General features: G+C 53.6%; 1 protein-coding gene across 4 annotated transcripts; it reads left to right on the top strand.

Moving 5' to 3' along the window:
* The first annotated feature begins 59 nt into the window (after window positions 1-59).
* Hid1 (HID1 domain containing) lies at window positions 60-20,111 on the top strand. Of its 4 annotated transcripts, none has more exons than NM_001346774.1 (19): window positions 60-272; window positions 6,028-6,177; window positions 7,324-7,494; window positions 8,008-8,121; window positions 8,733-8,839; window positions 9,030-9,146; window positions 10,974-11,196; window positions 11,395-11,451; window positions 12,382-12,522; window positions 12,701-12,791; window positions 13,079-13,230; window positions 13,338-13,416; window positions 15,067-15,231; window positions 16,670-16,897; window positions 17,218-17,324; window positions 17,814-17,894; window positions 18,639-18,730; window positions 18,858-19,016; window positions 19,284-20,109. In NM_001346774.1, exons 1-19 carry the CDS (start codon window positions 207-209, stop codon window positions 19,345-19,347), a joined length of 2,364 nt encoding a protein of 787 aa, NP_001333703.1. In that variant the 5' UTR covers window positions 60-206; the 3' UTR covers window positions 19,348-20,109. The 4 variants fall into 4 exon arrangements, with proteins under 4 accessions (NP_001333703.1, XP_017169977.1, XP_030101752.1 ...); XM_017314488.2 differs by having other exon boundaries at window positions 77-272; window positions 5,972-6,177; window positions 19,284-20,111; NM_175454.2 differs by having other exon boundaries at window positions 97-272; window positions 8,005-8,121; window positions 19,284-20,107.
* The last annotated feature ends 338 nt before the right edge of the window (window positions 20,112-20,449 follow it).

Here is a 20,449-nt window from a genome sequence, read left to right as displayed (position 1 = left end):
GCCTGAGCGGCAGGTGCAGAGGCGGGGCCTCGTGGGGGCGGATCTAAAGGCGGAGCCACAGGGGCGGGGCCGACGCCTGCGGCAGGCGGGGTTCGCAGCTTCGCTCCCCAGAGAGCAGCCGGGGCTGCGGAGCTGGAGCTGGAGTCACAGCCGGAGCCCGCGGCAGAGTCGGAATCCGGGGTCGGGCTGGAGCGGGGTCCATCGACATGGGATCCGCAGACTCCAAGCTGAACTTCCGGAAGGCGGTGATCCAGCTGACCACCAAGACGCAGGTGCGCCTGGGGGCCCAGCCTCTTCATCCACCTGCCGGCCCTGGGGGCAGGGCAGGGCCGGGGGGGCTGGGTGAACACGGTTCACCCGAGGGTGGGGTGACCGGCTAATCCAGAGGGGGATGCTGAAACAAGCACCGGAACGGGACTTTTCCTTTGTAACTAGGGCTCCATCCCTGCCTCTGGGAGCCCACCCTATGCCTACTCTCCCCTGGGAACACTCTCCCGGGCACTGCTGCTGCTGCCACCTTAGGCTGACGTGTGCCTACTCCTGGAGCCGGCGGCGACAACGTTATCCGCCCCCTGTCCCGCCCCCCCGGTGCCCGCAGCCTCGCTTAGCCAGCCTCTTCCCGCTCCCACCTACCCATCCATCGCCCCGCTGGTCTCCCTGCCCCTCAGTGCCCATGGTCCCGGACATACAGCCCCGGCTGACTCAATGCAAACAAAGCCGGGCCGGCGCCTGCCTGGGTTGGGGAAAACAGCTGGTGCGCGATGGCAGCGGTGGCAGCGGTGGCCTCTCTGGGCCCTGGCTGATGCCTGAGGGTAGGGAAGGCCCAGGTCTTCCTGGGAGCTCATAGAGTGGCAGGCAGCGGCAGCTGGGTAAGAGGAGCTGTCCTCAGGCCTAGGGAAGCCAGCTTTCCAGCTAGTGATGATCCAGGGGCTTCTCCAGGCCCGGTGGAGCTGATTGGCTGTGCTTTTTGGCACCCGGAATAGGGATTGGGGTTTCGGGGATGAGGAGATTATCATTGGTCTGTTGGAGAGGGAGCCATGGGTAACTCCAGTCCACACTCCCCCCCCCCATCCCCCGTGTCTACAAGTGTCACAGAAGCTGCCTCCTACCTTCAGCACACACCTCTTGACCCAGCAAGGTTCCTTCCCTGTCGTCCCTTCAATCTTTATTTCTGGAAACCAGGCTACTCTGGTTATGGAGATACCAGCAGCCTCTCCAAGGCCCTGCCTGTCAAAGGGCTCTGGACCTACTGCCATCTGGAACCCCACCCCCATCCGACTGTTCTCAGAGCTCTATATTGTTCTTGGCCAGTGTGAGTGGGATCAGGAGAGCTGCCTACCCACAACCAGCCAGTCACAGCCTCAGAGAGCCGACCACTACTCCCACACCCTGTTACCCACCTTGGGAAGGTCAGAGGCCGAGGAAAGGAATGCCAGGGCCTCTAGAGAGCCTGTTTCTATCTGAGGGGCACTTGGCGGAAACCAGAACTGCTTCTCTTTGCTTCCTGTGGCTTGTTCCAGAACCTCAGACGTGAGACTCTCCATCAGTGGGTAGCAGGAAAGGGTGGTGTGTGGTATTTTGCACAGTGTAGGGTGGTGAGAGCTGGGGGAGCGTCTCCCATGTTTGCCCTGCCTGGGGAGGGGCTGGCTTGCTGGAAGATGGTTTGGTGGGCTGAGCAGGTCCTTTAGCAGCAGGATTAAACCAGCTCTAGAAAGGTGGGCAGTGACCTGCTTAGGAACCCTCCCCCTGAATACTACATCAGTAGGTTTGTACCTGGTTGAGATAGTCTGTTCTCAGATGAAGACAGTTGCTTGGATCAGGGTCTAGAATAGATTGGAGACCCAGTGTGGACTACTCCCCTTCTTCCTCCCCCATCTTCCTCTTCCTCCTCCCCCTTCTCTTATCTCTCTTCTTCCTCTCCCATCTGTCTCCTTCTTTTCAGTTTATATTATTATTATTTTTGGTGTGTGTGTGTGTGTATACATGTGTATCATGTATATACATGAAGGTCAGAGGACAACAATGGGAGTCAGTTCTCTTCTTCCACTATGTGGGCCCTAGGGATGGAACTTAGGTTAGGCTTGGCAGCAAGCACAAATTATGTTTACCAAGCATTTTTACCAAGTGCCTTTACTGCTGAGCCATTCACTAGCCTGTGGGCCTTCTCATAAGCATGGGACTCTCACAAGTGGGTGGGGGCCAAAGCCTTGGACTCTAGTGATCAGCTTTGAGCAGCTGGGATTCAAGAATCTGGTCCGAAAAGGTCTTCCTGGACCTTCGAACTCAGTATCCCCAAGGGGCTGCAGATGTGATGGCCACAGGATGACCTCACTTCTAAGCCCTCCGAGGCTGTGCTTTGAGCAGTAGACAAGTGGACCTTACTGTAGCCTGGGTCTGAGCTCTTGCAGGTCAGCCTTCCCTGCCTTCCTGCCCTGCATCCTGTTTTCTTCCTGCCCTATTAGCCAGCCCTGGGCAGGGCTTAACCCTAACTCTGAGACCAGCCACATTCTTGACTCTTTCCTCACTTGGCTGGGGCCCCAGAGTGGGGCACTACAGGATCAGAGACTCTCCCCCAGATTCTGTTCATTGAGGATGCTCTGCTGCAGGCTAGGGTAAGAGCTGATAGGTGTGTGTTCACACGCATGCATGTGTGTGAGCCTAGAATAATACTTTGATCACCTGTCAGGACATATCGTCCTTATTGGGCTAGCTCAATGCTGGTTTTACCCCTTACCACTCCCACCCTAGAAGGAGACTGTGACAACCCCAGCTTGGGGCTGGAGAGATGGTTCAGTGGTTAAGAGGGCTCCAGCTACTCTTTCAGATGAAGAGTTTGGTTCACAGCACCCACGTTGGGGTGGCTCACAACTACCTGTGAGCTCTGGGGAGATCCAACACCTTCTGGCCTCTAGGGGCAGCCTCATGTATGTGTACACGCAGAGAGAGACACATATGCACATAAATAAAAAATAAAGTAAAAAAAATGTTAAAGCTACAGCTGGTCCCTCAGCCAATGCAAATGCCTAAGACCCAGTGGGATCAGGGGAGGAAGTGCAAGCTGAGGCTAACAATCATGAGGTCCTATGTTCAGTCTCCATAATGAGAGTGACTACAGGCTAGCCCCGGCTACATGAAAAAGGTGGGGGTAGATAGAAAGATAAATGCTTGTTTATGAAGGTTTTTTCCCCCCTCTGCTTCTAGGTTAGACCTCTAAGGCCCTCTTATGTCTCGTTTGGATTTCAGTTCCGAGGTGATGGTTGTCTAATGAACTAGGTCAGTGGTCAGCTCCATTTGTATTCAGCGGGGGCTTCGGCCCCTTTAAGGGATGCTGACTCCCTGAGAGGTGAGCTGAGTATTAGAGGCTTTCAGAGGTGCTCCTGATGAGGAGGATCTCCACAGGCCTTTCCTCTGAAATGTCCTTTCCCACTGCGTTCTGGCTCCAGGCCACCAGGACTGGTGAGGCTGAGGTCCAGCAAACCCCAGCTCCAGGGCCTCTCCTTTAGCCTTTGTTTACCTTTGGCTGACTTGCTCTACCAGTTCTGGGACTGAGGGTGCAGCCACAAGTTATCCTGGGGCTCCCCAGAATGGGGTGGAGGGTGGGCACTTTGGTGAAGCCTGCAGCCCCAGCCTTGGGTTTGGGCAGCCCCCTGGCACTCAGCCTTGTCAGGACCTCAGCTTCATCTGCCTCAGCTTTGAGAGCAGGGCCAATGCTGGGCTGCTGGGCTGTGAGGTGAGTGGATCTAGACCTGAGTCAGGAATGTGGGGTGTAGAAGTTGGGGCTGGAGGTTCCCAAAGGAGAGCATGCCTGTGTGGTGTAATGGTACACCCTGACCAAAGCAACTTGGGGTCAGGGCAGGAACTCCAACAGGGCAGGAACCTGGAGGCAGCAGCTGGTGTAGAGGCCATGGAGGGGGCTGCTTACTGACCTGCTCCCCATGGCTTGCTCAGCCTGCTTTCTTATAGAACTCAGGACCACCAGCTCAGGGATGACTCCATCCACACTAGGCTGGGCCCTCCCCGTCAATTACTAATTAAGAAAATGCCTCACAGCTGGATCTTATGGAGGCACATTGATTGATTGATTGATTGATTGAGACAGGGTTTCTCTGTGTAGCCCTGGCTATCTTGGAAGTGACTATGTAGTGCAGGCTAGCCTCAAACTCGGAGCTCCACCTGCCTCTGCCTCCCAAGAGCCGGGATTAAAGGCGAGCGCCACCACCGCCCAGCTGGAGGCATTTTCTTAATTGAGGTTCCCTCTTCGCAAATGACCCCAGCCTGCATCAAATTGACATCAAACTATCCATCCCAGCGGAGAATTCTAGAAGTAAAATTTATCATGGAAAATGGTTGCCTTGGTTATTTGCCTGTATGATTGTCTATCTCTCAAGGACCATAAGTATGTATTTTAATTTTTCATTTTTATTTATGTGTATTTCTTTGTATGTATGCCACAAGTGGGCATGTGCCTATAGAGGCCAGAAGTGGGCGTCAGACCCCTGGAATTACAGAGAACCAAACCTGAATCTCCTGGAAGAGCAGCATACACTCTTAACCTCTGAGCCATCTCTCTAGCTCCCACATAAACTCTTCACCTCTGAGCCCGCTCTCTAGTTCCCATGACCACATGTATTTTAAAGGCTTGTCTCAATAGGACCTTTGGAACTTTGTTTCTTACGTTAGTTCCTAAGTTTTGAGACAGGCACTTACTATGTAACTCTGCCTGTCCTGGAACTCACTCTGTAGACCAGGCAGGCCTCAAACTCAGAAAGATCCACCTGCCTCTGCCCGCCAAGTGTTGGGATTAAAGGTGTATGCCACTACACTCAGCCTGTTAAAATTAAAAAACAAATAAAAAACCATCTTTGTTAGGATGTGTGTGTGTGTGTGTGTGTGTGCTTGTATGTATAGGAGGGAGGTTTATATTGGCTTGAAGTGGACAACTTGTGGGAGTTGGTTTACTCCTTCCGATGAGCAGATCCTGAGTTTGATACTCAGGTCATCAGGCTTGGTGGCAAGCCCCTCTACTAACTGAGCCATATCTCAAGCCCAATGTAATTATTGCTGAAATGAGAAGAGTATAGTGGGAAATATACAGCCTGGGCAAAACAAAAGAAATTTACTGGGGTCATGTCTAGGAGTAGTAAATACAGGAGTGTGTGTGTGTGTGTGTGTGTGTGTGTGTGTGTGTTGTTGTTGAGATGAGATCTGTTGAATCCCAGGCTGTCCTTGAACTCACTCACTGTGTAGTTGCGGGTGACCTTGTACTTCTGATCTTCCCAAGTGCTGGGATTACAGGCCCTCACCTCCAGTCCTAATGTACCCAGTGCTCGAGATCCCCTCCGGGGCTTTGTGCAAGTGCTCTATCAACTGAACTACAGCCCAGCCTCAAGGCCTGTTTAAGATCTTGGATGAGTGTTGAGCTGATGTCTTGACTTGGTCCAGCAGGCAGTGGGGGTCCCCGGGGGCTTTTAGATGAAGGCTCTGTGGCTTTGGCTATTGCATGGGGTGGAGGCACTGAAGTGGGGGGGGTGATTTGGAGGCTGGGGCTCCCTGAAAGTGACTGGAGCTGCAGCATGGGCCAGCAGCGGGTGCTGAGAGGATCGTGTGGAGGTTGGTGGGTCTGGCACTGGTGGCTGTGCTGAGAAAGGGTTGCTTGTGAGAAGACAGCACCGGTGACTGTGAATGGGGTGCGTATGCCCTTTGGGGGAGAGCCTTGGTCTAGTTCCTAGACACTTGACCTACTGGTGTGGCCGTGGGATGTGATCTGGTGATGATGTCAGCTCCTCTTTTAGAGAAATGTGTGCACTTAGCCAGAGACACACAAACCCTCGGTGACACAGTGAACTTTAGAACCTAGTGGACCCTCGCCCATACACACCTATCTTGTGGCAGCTGAATAAGGTCGTTCCAGATGGGGAGGCTCCTGGGCGCTGGCTGGGATGGAGGATAACCACGGTGGCCTCCCTGCCAGGGCTCATCTGTGACTGTTGGGAAAGGTGTAACTCTGGATACTGGATCCCCCTGTAGCCCGTGGAAGCCACCGACAATGCTTTCTGGGACCAGTTCTGGGCAGACACCGCTACCTCGGTGCAGGATGTCTTTGCGTTGGTGCCGGCAGCAGAGATCCGGGCTGTGCGAGAGGAGTCACCCTCTAACCTGGCCACGCTGTGCTACAAGGTATGAGCTGTCTGGCTCCTCACAGCTGTCCCCATCCTTCCCAGAGAGGCCGAATGGCCTAGTCCACGCAGAACAAAGTACTCACATCTCACCCACAGGTTCTAGAGGTCTAGCCTCTTTGCCTCCAGTTCTCCTTGGTGGGGGTGAGGAAAAAGTAACCATGGCCCCTGCCGCCATTTATCAGAGCTTTAACTTATCTTTCCAGACACCACCTCACTTAGCTTTTCCTGTGAGGTGCTCCAGCCTCCAAACAGAGGTTTCTCTGTTACAAACGAGGTCTTAAAAAAAATTGCCGGGTAGTGGTGGCACACTCCTTTAATCCCAGCACTTGGGAGGCAGAGGCAGGGAGATTTCTGAGTTCAAGGCCAGGTTGGTCTACAGAGTGAGTTACAGGACAACCAGCGCTATTCAGAGAAACCCTGTCTCGAAAAACCAAAAATAAATAAATAAATTTTAAATTAAATTTATTTTATTTTATGTGTGTGAGTGCTTTGCATGCATGTATCTATATGTTCCGTGTACATGCCTGATGACCATGGAGAGCAAAAGAAGGCATTGGACCCCCTTGAACTAGAGTTATGGGTGGTTGTGAGACACCACGTAGGTGCTGGGAGTTGAACTCTAGGTCCTTGGCAAGGATAGCAAGTTGGGTTTTATTGTTGTTTGTTTTATTTTGTTGAGGCCCTGGATGCCTAGAACTTAATATATAGACCAGGTTGGCCTTGATCTCATAGAGATCCACCTGTCTCTGGCTTCTAGTGCTGGGAGTAAAGATATGGGCTACCAAATGTGGTAGACAATGTATTCTTAACAGCAGAGCCACTCTTCCAGCCCTGGTCTTTTTCTCTTGTTTTAACCTTTAAAAAGGGCACTTTAATATAGTATTAAACAGAAGGATTAGGAGAGAAAGAGGCTCTCAGAAGAAAGTAAGTTGTACCCAAGTGTGGGGACACACTCTGTATGAGAGGGGTACCACAGATGAGGTCTTGGCCATCCAGTGGACTGGCCTCTGCTCTCCTGATGCTCTGGGCTGTTTTTTTCCCAGGTCACAACCTTCCTGAGCTAGCTGACCTCTCCAGCTTGGGTGGCCTGAACCCAAAGGGCTCCTTCACATGCTCCTTCCTCCCTTGCTGTCTGTCCCCACAGGCTGTGGAGAAGCTGGTGCAAGGAGCAGAGGGTGGCTGCCACTCTGAGAAGGAGAAACAGGTCGTCCTGAACTGCAGCCGGCTACTCACCCGAGTGCTGCCTTACATCTTCGAGGACCCCGACTGGAGGGGCTTCTTCTGGTCCACAGTGCCCGGGGCAGGGCGTGGAGGGGTCTGTGGGCCTGGCCAAGGGGGGGTTGGAGGATCCTGGCAGGGCCACCTGTTTTTAGGAAGTATAGGGATGGGGACTTAGAGGTAGGGTACCACTGAGGGGGAAGGAGCCAGTACCAACTTTTCAGGCCTTCGGTTTCTCTCCCAAGGGGCCTAGAGCAGGGGTGCAGGGATAGGCCCATTATGTCTTTAGAAGGACCACACTATCTTCTCCCAGGCCCCATCTACTCAGGGCTTTATCTTCAGTCAAGTGCCAAGGGTTGAGACCTCATGATTCCCAAGATGTCCAGTACCCCTGGTGGGACATTTCTCATTATGCCCAGTGTTTGCCTCTGCCCTGCCCTCTTCTGGCAAAGGGAGGTTTGGGGTGAGCAGGAAGTCACTTCCTCTTTCCCTCCACTTTGTCTACCTACATGTGCCCGCTGAGACCCAGTCCCATATTCACGACACCCCCAAGCCGTGGGGCCACCTCTCCTTGGCCAGCCCCCCACTGAGCAGCCTGCATCTTTAGCAGGGTGAGGAAGAGGATGAGAACGCTCGTCCCTTGGCTGAGTCCTTGCTCCTGGCCATTGCCGATTTGCTCTTCTGCCCAGACTTCACTGTGCAGAACCACCGGAGGAACGACGTGGTGAGACACCCAGGCTGGGCTCTGATCCTGCTGGGGCCAGCATAGTTACGGTTCTCCCGAGTGCAGGGTGCAGGGTGCAGGGTGCAGGGTGCAGGGGTGGCTCAGAGGGCAGGCCTCCTAAGCATAAGTGTCCTGGGTGGGATAGGGGGTTGCACTGTTGGAGAGGAGCCAGCTGGTGTCCAGCCTGCCTGTCTCCTAGGCAGCATCACACAAGCACCTATTGTCTTCCCTGCCCGAGCTGGGAGGGGAACAGGGCTGGAACCAGGAAGCCTGTCTTTTTACTCTGGCATTCCACCAGGAATACTTTCTCCCTTCAGTCTGCCACACCCCTACTCCTCCAACCTTCCCTACCTCCTCTCCCTGCCTCAGACTGGGCTCAGCAAGTAAAATAATCAATGCAAGACTGCAGGGAAACGAGCCTTTAAAGAACTCCAACAGCACCCATTTCTCTCCTTGTCCGTTAGGAGACTGGCATGGGAGGGGAGGGCTGACCTTAGGAGAACACCGGGGTACGTTGCTGCAGCTTGGGAAGCTTAGGGAGTCAGGGCCCGCCTCACGCCGATATTTGTTTTGTGACACCCTCATCCCCTGTTACTACTTCCTGTTTCTAGGACTCAGCAGAAGATGTCCATTCCCTGGACAGCTGTGAATATATCTGGGAGGCTGGTGTGGGCTTTGCTCATTCCCCACAGCCCAACTACATCCATGACATGAACCGGTGAGCTGGACCGGGCTGGCCTGTGCATAGCTCAGAGACCCAGCCCTCTTACCATCCATCCTTGGCCTTACAGGGAGGAACAGGGGTCATTTTTTCCCCATGGGCCTGGGCCAGGGAGGTGGGTCGATGTGTCAGCCCCTTCCAGATGGAGACTGGGGTTCTCATGTAGCCTTTCCTGTCCCTCCTGCAGGATGGAGCTGCTGAAGTTACTGCTCACGTGCTTCTCAGAGGCCATGTACCTGCCCCCATCTCCAGAGAGTGGCAGCACCAACCCCTGGGTTCAGTTCTTTTGTTCCACGGAGAACAGGTGAGAGGCGGCTGGCCTTCCTAGTCTGGTTCTAGGAACCCTGTGCCAGCCCTGATGGTTTTATTTGAGGAGATGTGCTGCCCCCTGGTGTCGTGAAACTATAACTTAGCCATACATTTATTTTTTAATTATTTATTTTTATTTTGTTTACACTGGTGTTTTGACTGCATGTATGTCTGTGTGAGGGTGTTGGATCCCTTGGGACAGGAGTTACAGACAGTTGTGATTTGTCATGTGTGTGCTGATAATTGAAGCTCGGTCTTCTGAACCTTACTATCAGGGCCCCAAACTTCCTGGGGGCTCCTGGGCCAAGGTTCAGGTCTTCCATCTAGAACCGCATTGTTTAGTAGAAATATAATGTAAGGGGCTTGAAATGTAGCTCTGTGTATAGAGTGCTTGTCTACTATGCATGGAGCCCTGGATGAACTGGGTGTGGCGGCACAGGGCTGTAATCCCAGCATTCCGGAGGTGGAGGCAGATCAATCAAGAAGTTTAGGGTCATCCTTGGCTACTAGTGAGTTCTGGGCTAGCCTATGGTACATAAGACCCTTTCTTGAAAGCAAAAAGGAAGAGAACTTATATATTTTATTTAGCTCGGTACATTTAAAAACGTGAGCCTTAAATTTGTAATGAGTATATAGAGCTATTGCTATCATTTGCATTTCCTTTCCTCACGTTTCCTTCCCTGAATCCAGTGTGTACCTTATACTTCCAGCGTCAGCTGGATCAACCGCTCAAGAGCACTTAGTCGCCAGCCACATGTGGCTGTGGTTGCTCTTTGGGACAGTGGGTAGAGAAGAGGGTCTGAGGACCACCCTGATAGATGGAAAAGTCTGGATCGTGCGGGACTCAAGAGGGATATGGGGACACTTATGAGTACATGGGGGTGCCACATAGTCATCAGTGGGACAGAGTACTTGAAGCATACACCCCAGCTGTGCACACCCAGCTGTGCAACCCAGCTGTGCACACCCAGCTGTACACACTCAGCTGTGCATACCCAGCTGTACATACCCAGCTGTGCACACCCAGCTGTGCAATCCAGCTGTGCACACTCAGCTGTGCAATCCAGCTGTGTACACCCAGCTGTGCCCCTGTGCAGCTAACACAGGTGTTAGCATTCTAAACTTTTAACCTTACTCCTTCTGGAAGCTGACCCCTGCATGACATGGCTCCCCTCTGGGTTTTGCTGGTTCCCTGCTTTTTATCACCACAAGAGAGGGTCTCCAAGTGTCCCACAATGCTGGCCACAATCAGAGCCTGGCCAGGGTTTCTTCTCATAGCTATGCCAGGCACACAGCAACACTTTGTCACTTGCTCACTCACCTAACCTCTTGGATCTCAGTCTCCTCATATGTAAGATGAGGAGCTTGAACCTTGACATCTATGGACCGGATTCAAGTCATACTGTAGCCTGGGAGCCAGGGGATGGAGCTGGTTTCTGCTCCCCAAGGGGAGGCTGTCTTTTCCTTGCTCCTCTAACCTCTTGCCTGTAACCCCAGTGGAGGGTGTGTGACCCCAAGAACTGAGAAGGGCGTGAGCACGTTCTCTACAGGGAGTCCATCCCTGTGTAATGGACTCCTCTGCTCTTGGCCCAGCTTGTCCCTGATCAGAGTCAGCCACATGCATGGATAGGGAGGGCATTTTCTATTCAGGAAGGGACAAGCTCGTCCTTCTGCCTTCTGCCTGATAGCACAGCTCCCTGGCTGTGGCTGTGGCTGTGGCTGTGGCTGTGGCTGTGGCTGTGGCTGTGGCTGTGGCTGTGGCTGGAGAGGCAGGCGTGCCCAAGGGAGCATCCCTGCAGCCTTGCTCTGTGCTCTCTCGCAGACACGCGCTGCCCCTCTTCACTTCACTCCTCAACACCGTGTGTGCCTATGACCCTGTGGGCTACGGGATCCCCTACAACCACCTGCTCTTCTCGGACTACCGGGAGCCCCTGGTGGAGGAGGCTGCTCAGGTGCTTATTGTCACCTTGGACCATGACAGTGCTACCAGCACCAGCCCCACCGTGGACGGCACCACCACGGGCACAGCTATGGATGATGCTGATGTAAGGACCGGATGGGGAGATGGCTGGGGGGCAGATGGTATCTCCATTAGCACAAGCCATGGGCAAAAGGCACACACCATGGGAGGCAGCTCGTGGTATGCCTGGAGCGGGGGAGGGTCCAACTTTGGAAAGCTCACTGCTGCTATCCAGGCAGACCTGAGTGAGGGATCTGCTCACCATAGCTCCTCTCCTTGGCAGCCTCCAGGGCCCGAGAACCTGTTTGTGAACTACCTGTCCCGAATTCATCGTGAGGAGGTGAGTTAGGCACAGCGGGGGTGGGGGAGATTCTAACTGCCCACCATCTGCAATGGCTGTGCCTTTGTGGGGCTAGAGGAGTCTTGCTCTCCTGCATGAAGGAGCATAGCCATCCTAAGTAAAACAATGATGGCAGTGCTTGGGGGATTTCGATGCATTGAAAGGATTGGTGGGAGCTGGGGCTGTGTGGTTCAGTTGGCAGAGCACTTGCCTAATGCACACAAAGCCTTCGTCGATCTCCAGCATCACACAATCAAGATTCGGTGGTGCATGACTGAAAAGCCAGCCTCTGAGAAGTAGAGGCAGGAGGTTTAGAAGCTTAGGGTTGTTCTTGGCTAGCCTGAACTACAGGCGACTCTGTCGTTAAAAGTAAATAAATAAAAGAAGGAAAGAAAAGAAATGATTTACAGTCAGTCTTAGCTGAGCCAGGGTAACAAGAGGGCTTCCCAAAGGAGGAGGTTTGCTGAGAGGCTGGGGTTCAGGGGTGGGAGGAACTGCGGCCTTAAAGTCCAGGCAGACTCAAGTTGGGGGGGGGGTGTTACAAGGGACTGTGGCTGAGCATGTCCCCGTCCCACAAAGATCAAAGCTGAGCACAGCCCAGCTTGTGGGGTGTGCTCAGAAGCTGACAGAACTGGGGAGGACTCCTGTGTGATGGGGGATGGGAGGAGCAGGACAGCGGCTACCAACAAGGAAATTAGGTGGTCAGGGGTCCATCTGGGGGGTTGCCAGGAGCTGCAGCCTTGCGTAGGGGATCTTCTGACCTGCTGGAGAGGGGGCCAGAGGCTGAACTTCCCAGGGTACTAGCAGTAAGAGCCAAACCCAGGTCCTCTGGGCTCTGGAGATTGACAAGGTTATGGGAGAATGAGGAGACATCTGTAGGGTATAGCTGGAGGGAGCTGGACTGGAAGGGCCTCTGCTTTGCCCTCTCAGGACTTCCAGTTCATCCTCAAGGGGATCGCTCGGCTGCTGTCCAATCCCCTGCTCCAGACCTACCTTCCCAACTCCACCAAGAAGATCCAGTTTCACCAGGAGTTGCTTGTTCTCTTCTGGAAACTCTGTGACTTCAACAAGGTGAGCGGACTCCAGGGCCCAGCCTGTCGGTGACAGTCGTGAGGAGACATTGCTGATGGATTAGTGGGGTCCAGAGACCAAGGACTCGGGTAGCATCTGGGCCTCCACAGCCTAGGTGGGAGAAGGTGAGGCAGAGCTAGTCCTCTCACTGATGCAGCCCGCTCTCTCTCATTCCCAGAAATTCCTCTTCTTTGTACTGAAGAGCAGTGACGTGCTGGATATCCTGGTTCCTATCCTCTATTTTCTCAACGACGCCCGGGCAGATCAATGTACGACAGTAGTGGGCCTGGGATGCTGCGGTAGCTATGGGGTCTTGATTTCCGGTGGAGTCTAGCCAGTCTGTCCTACCTCCCAGAAGCTCAAGCCTGGTGCCCTACCCTCCCACACGGCATTTCCTTGAACCTGTAACCTCCCACAGGGGCTTCCCTTGAACCCTAACCTCCAACGGGGTTTCCTTGAACCCCTAAAGATGGGTCCTTGCTTCTCCCTCCCTCCCCCTCCCCCTCCCCCTCCCCCTCCATGCTCTGTGTAACGCCTCCTGTGTTGTATACCCCAGCTCGGGTGGGCTTGATGCACATCGGGGTCTTCATCCTGCTGCTCCTGAGTGGGGAGAGGAACTTTGGGGTACGGCTGAACAAGCCCTACTCAGTGCGCGTGCCCATGGACATCCCGGTCTTCACAGGCACACATGCAGATTTGCTCATTGTGGTAAGGGGGTGTGCATGGTCAGCCCTGAGGGTTGGGGTGACATTCTCTTCTTGGCTGGATTTGGAGGTAGTGGGTAACTCATGCCCTCCCCCTCCCTCCCTGTACAGGTATTCCACAAAATCATCACCAGCGGTCATCAGCGGTTGCAACCCCTCTTCGACTGCCTGCTCACCATTGTGGTCAACGGTAGGGGCCCAGAGCCTAACTTCCCCATGATCACCAGCAGGTGGCGCTAGGCCACAGGTTCACTAGCCGCCAGTTCCCGGGCTTCATGAACAGAAACAGCAAGCTACATGTTACAGCTAAGCTTTCTAGTACTCTAGAAGGGGCAACAGTAACAGAGAGCCCATGAAATGGCTCAGCAGGTAAAAGCTCTTGCCATGCAAGACTGGCGTAAAAATGGAAGGAGAAAGTTGGCGGCCCAAAATTGTCCTATGACCTTCACGTATACATGTATTACATACAATAATCAATAAGCTAGACATGAATAGAATATAAAAATCATTGAGGTAGCCTATGCTCTGTTTCACACTCAGTCTTCAAAATCGTGTGTGTGTGTGTGTGTGTGTGTGTGTGTGTGTGTGTATGTGTATGTGAGTGTGTGTTCTGTCCCTGCAGGACATCCCAGTTGAGACTGGCTGTATTGCAGACATTTAATGGCCACATGTGGCTGCTGGCTATTTATTGTGTGTTAAAGATTTGGGCTATCAGTTACAGTGTGGGGATTTCGAGAGCATCTTAAAGGGCTACAGGCTGCTTGCTCTCTGGGAAAGGAGCCAGGAGGGTTCAGGAGGGTCCAGCTTGGCTGGGGTTAGGGGGTAGCAGTAGGGTGGAGCAGAATGACTTTTGTGGATGTCTTTAGGCCAGCTGGTTCCTTGACTGGTCTAGTTAACATTCCTGTTGATGTAACAAATACGCTTAAGTTTATTTGGCTTATAATTCCCATCATTGAGCAGGGAGGGGAAGTCAAGGCAGGAAGCAGCTAGTCACATGACATCCATAGCCAGAAACAGCAAAACTAACAGATCATTGCTTGCCAGCTGGCTGCATATGCATGCTCAGATAACTTTCTCTGCTCCTAACTGTTCAGGGCCCAGCCTAAGGAATGGTGCCGCCCACATTCATAGTGGATCTCTCGACCTGAGTTAACAATTTAGATAATTCCTCACTGAACTCTCTTCCCAAGTGGTTGCGAGTCGTGTCAGGTTGACAGCATAAACTAACAATATACCGTCCACGGTGTGATTTGAACTTCTGAGTGTCTGGGGTGGCTCATGGTTCTAAGGGCTCTCGCTGAGTTGTGGGCTCTGTGTGTTGATTCTAACAAGTCCTAGTTGAATCCCTGACAAGCAAGGCCAGCTTTGAGAATGCCTCTGTAAACAAGACAGTCCCTGTTCCCATTCCCTGGGACCTTCATCTGAGCCAGGGGAAGAGGCAGACAGCAGGGACGCACACAGGTCAAGACGTAGTTTCCTCTCCAACTTCCACTCACAAAGCTGTGCTGAGGAATACATATCGAGTGACAGCATCTTGCCACTCTTAAAGGATGTCACATCCCGAGTTAGCACCCCTGTCCTGTCATTTTATTGCTGGGAAACGGGCTCAGTTTATGACCCTCTCTGAACCCCAGTTTCTTTATCTACACTCCTGTCTCTGTCCTTCCTCCCTCTGGGTTGGGGAGATGCTTGGGAGAGATGAGCTGAGTGTGCCTCAAAGTCTCAGGGGGTCTCTGCAGGGGACAGGGGATGGAGGACGGGGATCAGTTGAGATGAGCTGCCCCGTCCTGGCCTGGCCTCTGCAGGGATGGCCCAGAACAAGCTGACTCCTCCCTTACAGTGTCTCCCTACCTCAAGAGCCTGTCCATGGTGACTGCCAACAAGCTCCTGCATCTGCTCGAGGCCTTCTCGACCACCTGGTTCCTCTTCTCGGCATCTCAGAACCACCATCTGGTCTTCTTCCTTCTGGAGGTCTTCAACAACATTATCCAGTACCAGTTTGATGGTGAGGCGCTGACCTGAGCCCCTGTGTAAGAAAGCCTCAGCCCACGAGTCCTGCCTGTGCACTGATTGAGGCAGTGGGGAATCAAGGTGTGCCTTGTCCCTCTTGGAGCTCACAGCTGGGTATGGAGTCACAGGCAGGGGGCGGGGCTTTAGGCGGACAACCTGACCCACTGAACAAGAGAGTTCATTTAGAATTGGCCGGCTGGAAATCTCAGAGTGGGAAGAGCTCTGCTGGCTGTCACGCAGGTGCCTGACCAGCATCACAGGTACAAATATAAGTCTCAGCAAGCATGCGCTCTGTGGCCAAGCGCACGTCGGCCCCGAAGCCTTGGTCCCCTCATCCCTACGATGCTCATAATGCGGCTGCTGTAAGTCCCTCTTGCAGGGCACACATCTTTAATCGCAGAGGCAGGTGGATCTCTGAGTTGGAGGCCAGCCTGGTCTACAGTGTAAGTGCCAGGATAGCCAGGGCTACATAGACAAACCATGTCTCTAAAAACAAAAAACAACCCCCAACTTCCCCCTCCCCAGAATATATTGGAAGGCTTAATAACTCACACACGCAAAAACAAAACAAAAACAAAAACAAAAACAAAAACACCCAGCACAGCAAATATTAGCAATTATTGTTACTATTTCCAAAGTAAGTAAAATTTAGATGTATATTTGAGTGATGAGTGAGCATTCAGTAGGCAGAAAAGCATTGCTTGGGAAGGGACATGTGCAAAGGCCCTGGGGTAGATGTTAAGCTAAAGGCTCTAGACACGGGGCTAGAAAGGTAGATGGGGGCACTGAGTGCTCTGGAGAGCTTTGCGTCTTCCCCCGACAGCTGTGGGAACTTGGAGGTAGATGGTGGAGGACAGACACACACAACAGTGTCCTTCTGGACTTCCCTGTGGCTCACTGAGAGGTTACATATTTAATGTTGGGTTGGTGTGGGGCTCAGGCTATCCCACCATGCCTGATGATCCCTGAGTAGTGATCAGCTGCAAGGGGATTTCAAGACAGTGTAAGCAGGACACCGAGGAGCTCAGGGCTAAGCTGTTTCCCTGCAGCCTAACATCAGGGATCCCCACAACCTAACGTCTCGGTATCTTCATCACCTAATATGTAGGCGTCCCCACAGCCTAGCTTCTCGGCATCCCTCACAGCCTAACATCAGGGATGCCCACAACCTAACCTCCCAGTATCTCCTACAGCCTAACATCAGGCATCTCTACAACCTAACTTGTATTTCCTACAGCCTAACCCTCCACCATTGCCACTGATACCCATACAGTTGGGTCTGTCCCACTCTGACTCTAGCTACCCTGTCCAGTCCTTATCCCTGGGGCAGATGTCTTACTGTCATCTCATTAACTGCCCTCTGGTCCTGGAAGCCAGCCCAGATGTGGAGTGGGAAGCAAAGCTCTCTGAGGACAGACTCGTTCCTCCCACAGGCAATTCCAACCTGGTCTATGCCATCATCCGTAAACGTGCGGTCTTCCACCAGCTGGCCAACCTGCCCACTGACCCACCCTCCATCCACAAGGCACTTCAGCGGCGGCGGAGGACACCAGAGCCCCTGTCCCGTACTGGTTCCCAGGAGGGAACGTCCATGGAGGGATCCCGCCCTGCTGCCCCTGCAGAACCAGGCACCCTTAAGACTAGCCTGGTGGCCACTCCAGGTCTGGATGCTGTCAGGCTAGGAGAGTGTGGGGCTTGGCTGGGGGTGTATTGTGAGGGGGTGAGTGTGATCTCTGGGGTGTCTTTCCCATTTAGGAAGGCAAGGAAAAGCAATTCAGCAGCATGTAGGGGTGGAAGTACTGTGTGGGCCTAGGTCGCTTGATGGGGGTTAGAGGAGGTACATGGGCAGGGCTCAGAACTGAGATTAGCTATAGGAGGGAAGGGCAAACACAATATCTCAGCTGTGAATGGGGAGCACACAGCCTCTAGTACCAGAAGGGTACTATGGCATGTCCCTCTCTTCCTCCTGTGTCCCACCCAGGCATCGACAAGCTGACAGAGAAATCCCAGGTATCAGAGGACGGCACCTTGAGGTCTCTAGAGCCCGAATCCCAGCAAAGCTCAGCAGAAAACAGCCCATCTGATGGGGTAGGTACTGGGGATGCCTGGGAGATGGCACTGAGTGTCACTTAGTTTCCTTTCTCTCCAAACCCTCAAGTGTGGGAGTGGGTAAGGCCGGGGTACTCTGAGGTGGCCATGTTAGAACAAGGGACTCGTGGCTGGCATCACTGAACCAGAGGGAGAGGGGGCCGTTCACAGACCTCTCCCTTTTGTTTATCGGTTGCAGCAAAGCCCTGTGACCTTCGGGTTCCTCATCCATCAGCCTTATCTGAGTCTGGCCTTTACCCTGCCTTCTCTGTCAGCCCCTGGCCCTAAACCTGTCACTGGGCTGGGCTGGGCTGGGCTAGGCTGGCCCTTGGGCCCAGGGCAAAGGGTATAGGTCTGGACCAACCCTCTGGTGTAGCACCCCCCCCCCCCCAGTGCTGTAGTGGGGCCAGAGGAGACATGTTGCTCTATGGTTGCACCTTGTATTCATTTGTATCCATTCCTTCCCTGGTCACTATTTCTGGGAACCAGGAGTCCAGCCAAACATGGAGAGAGCAACGGAGATTGTCCAATGCATCAGCCAGTGGCCAGTGGAGCCCAACATCAGATTGGGTGAGGGACATAGCTGGAGGAGGTTCTGGGAGCTGGGGTTTGGGCAGACGGCACTGAACAGGGGCAGTCAGAGCTCCAGCTTCGGAAAAGACTAGAGTAAGAAAACCAAAGACAGGGACTGGAGAGATGGCTCAGCAGTTAAGAGCACTGGCTGCTCTTCCAAAGGTTCTGAATTCAATTCCCAGCAACCACATGGTGGCTCACAACCATCTGCAATGGGATCCAATGCCCTCTTTGGTGTGTCTGAAGGCAGCTACAGTGTACTCACATACATAAGATAAATAAATCTTAAAAAAAGAAAGAAAACCAAAGACTTTAGAGGCCAAGCTGAAGGACAGTCCCTCCAGTTGCATGATCTTGCCTCCTGTCTGCCCTTTCAGGAGTTGCCCATATAACTGATTCCTTTGTCAATCACCTTTGCTGAGTTCCTCCCCAAATCCCTTCCACTTCCTGTGTGTTTCCTGTGAGCCCCACTGATTGCTCTGGAAGGGTGTAATAAACATGCTTATGACCCTGCCATCCAGCCATCGTGAGGATTAAAGGGGAAGGTCTTCCGGAAGGCAAGAGGCCCAGCAGCTGGCGCGTGGTCGTGCTCAGCATGGCCTGGCCATTCCCATCAGCAACAGTTCCCCTTCACAGGCTCTGCTTGGTGCCCGCCATGCTGTGCCTAGAGAAGGTTGGGGGGCGCTGTGGCTCTGGGTCAAGGACAAGCTTGTCCTGTAACTCTGGTTGTGGCTCTCACAGATCTTGTCCTGGAAGTCAAAGCTGCCGCTGCAGACCATCATGCGCCTGCTGCAGGTCCTGGTTCCCCAGGTGGAGAAGATCTGCATTGACAAGTGAGTCCAGAAGCTGTCCATGGAGGGGGCGAGCACGTGACCGTGGGGAGGGGCCAGCGGGCTAGGGGTGTGGTTGTGTTGTGGAGCGTGCCCGTGTATGTGCTGGAGGCCCCACCTCTTTTTCCAGGGGTCTGACGGATGAGTCTGAGATCCTGAGATTCCTGCAGCACGGTACCCTAGTGGGGCTTCTGCCTGTGCCCCACCCCATCCTTATCCGAAAGTACCAGGCGAACTCGGGGACTGCCATGTGGTTCCGTACCTACATGTGGGGCGTTATCTATTTGAGGTGGGCCCTGTGAGGGCTGGGGAAGTTACATCCTGGGGTGGACCTGGATGTCTGCCTGAGGACTGCCCTTGAGGGCCATAGCTCTGGATTCCTCAAGCCGTAGTGGGGCTAATGTCCAATCAATCAGGCCGAGGGTGGGCACTCATTACCCAGAGTGAGGCATCAGGTTGGGCGGGGGCCTTGTAGCTCTTCCTGGCTCTTCCTTGGGGGGAGGGGGAGGTCTACAAGGTACCCACTGCAGATGATGACAATGCCCTTCCTCTGTAGGAATGTGGACCCACCTATCTGGTATGACACTGACGTGAAGCTGTTTGAGATCCAGCGGGTGTGAGGATGTCGACTTGAGGGAATAGGGCCGGAAGAGCTGGTTCTAGTCCCCAGTGCTCCCAAACCCATTGTTCTGAGCTTAAAGATCCATTATCAGGGTGTGGGGCGAGCAGAGTAGTTGGTCCTGGATGGCAGGTCCCAGGTGCCCATTGTGGCTGGAGACACAGGGATTTAAAAAAAAAAGTGCCCCTCTGCCCTCCAGGCTGTTCTAGGAGCCTCTTGTCTCCTCCAGAGATACAACCCCATCAGAACCCCTGCCCACTCTGGCTCCTCCTCCAAGACCTGCCCTTGTGCTGCCTGCTCCCAGAAGCTGTCAGGTCACTGTGCCCTAATGGGTTGTCTCAAAAAGGAGCCATGTGCTGCCCCGTGAGGGCACCTGGTCATGGTAAAGGGAGTTCTGGCTACCTAGTCTGAGACTTCTGTTCCAGGCGTCCCTTTTGCCAGCGCCCTGGTTGGGAAGAGCGACTCAGCCGCTAGTGAAGAAGGCTGGAGGCTGACGCTTGTGAAGCAGGACCGTGGAGTGTGCTTTAGGGGCTTGGAGTAGGGTATCGAGAGTGCCCTGTTACTGTCCGGGGTCGGGGGAATCTGCCTGGCTGGTGGAGCCTGAAGGATGTCGGTGTCCCTGCCTTATCTGCGGCCTGGGTGGTGGGAGTTACACTCTATGAGCCCCAGCTCTGGCCTCCCGGTCGCCCTTGCCTCCCCTGTGTCAGTACAATCTTTGCTCTGTACAATCGGCCACTTTACACAATAAAATGTCCCTCCCAGTGCTGTTGTGTCTCTGTACATGGAATTGTGGGGAGGTGCCTGGCTAGGGCTCTTATCTTCAGGGCAGCTGGGGACTCTATATCCCAGAGGTCATCTCTGGAGGGCTCTTGTTCCATGACTCAGCCATTTTGATGATGATGATGATGGTGTGTGTGTGTGTGTGTGTGTGTGTGTTCCTGACTGCAGGACTGTGCTCTGTCCCCCAGGGTTTGGCTGCAGTTACCTAGAGAAAAGCCTGCACAGGAGAGGCCAAAAGCCTAAGTTAGCCTTAGGTAGCCAGAATCAGTATTGAGGAGACCTGGGTCAGGGCTTGACAATGTATAGTTTCATAGGAGCAGGGG

Source organism: Mus musculus, chromosome 11 (assembly GCF_000001635.26).
Source record: "Mus musculus strain C57BL/6J chromosome 11, GRCm38.p6 C57BL/6J".
In the NCBI taxonomy this organism is placed as follows: Eukaryota; Metazoa; Chordata; class Mammalia; order Rodentia; family Muridae; genus Mus; species Mus musculus.
This window is presented reverse-complemented; position numbering and strand designations above follow the sequence as displayed.

Coding starts and splice junctions, on each gene's coding strand:
- Hid1 (NM_175454.2), top strand. CDS start 207: ATGGGATCCGCAGACTCCAAGCTGAACTTCCGGAAGGCGGTGATCCAG. Junction 273..6,027: donor AGCTGACCACCAAGACGCAG/GTGCGCCTGGGG, acceptor ATCCCCCTGTAG/CCCGTGGAAGCCACCGACAA. Junction 6,178..7,323: donor TGGCCACGCTGTGCTACAAG/GTATGAGCTGTC, acceptor CTGTCCCCACAG/GCTGTGGAGAAGCTGGTGCA.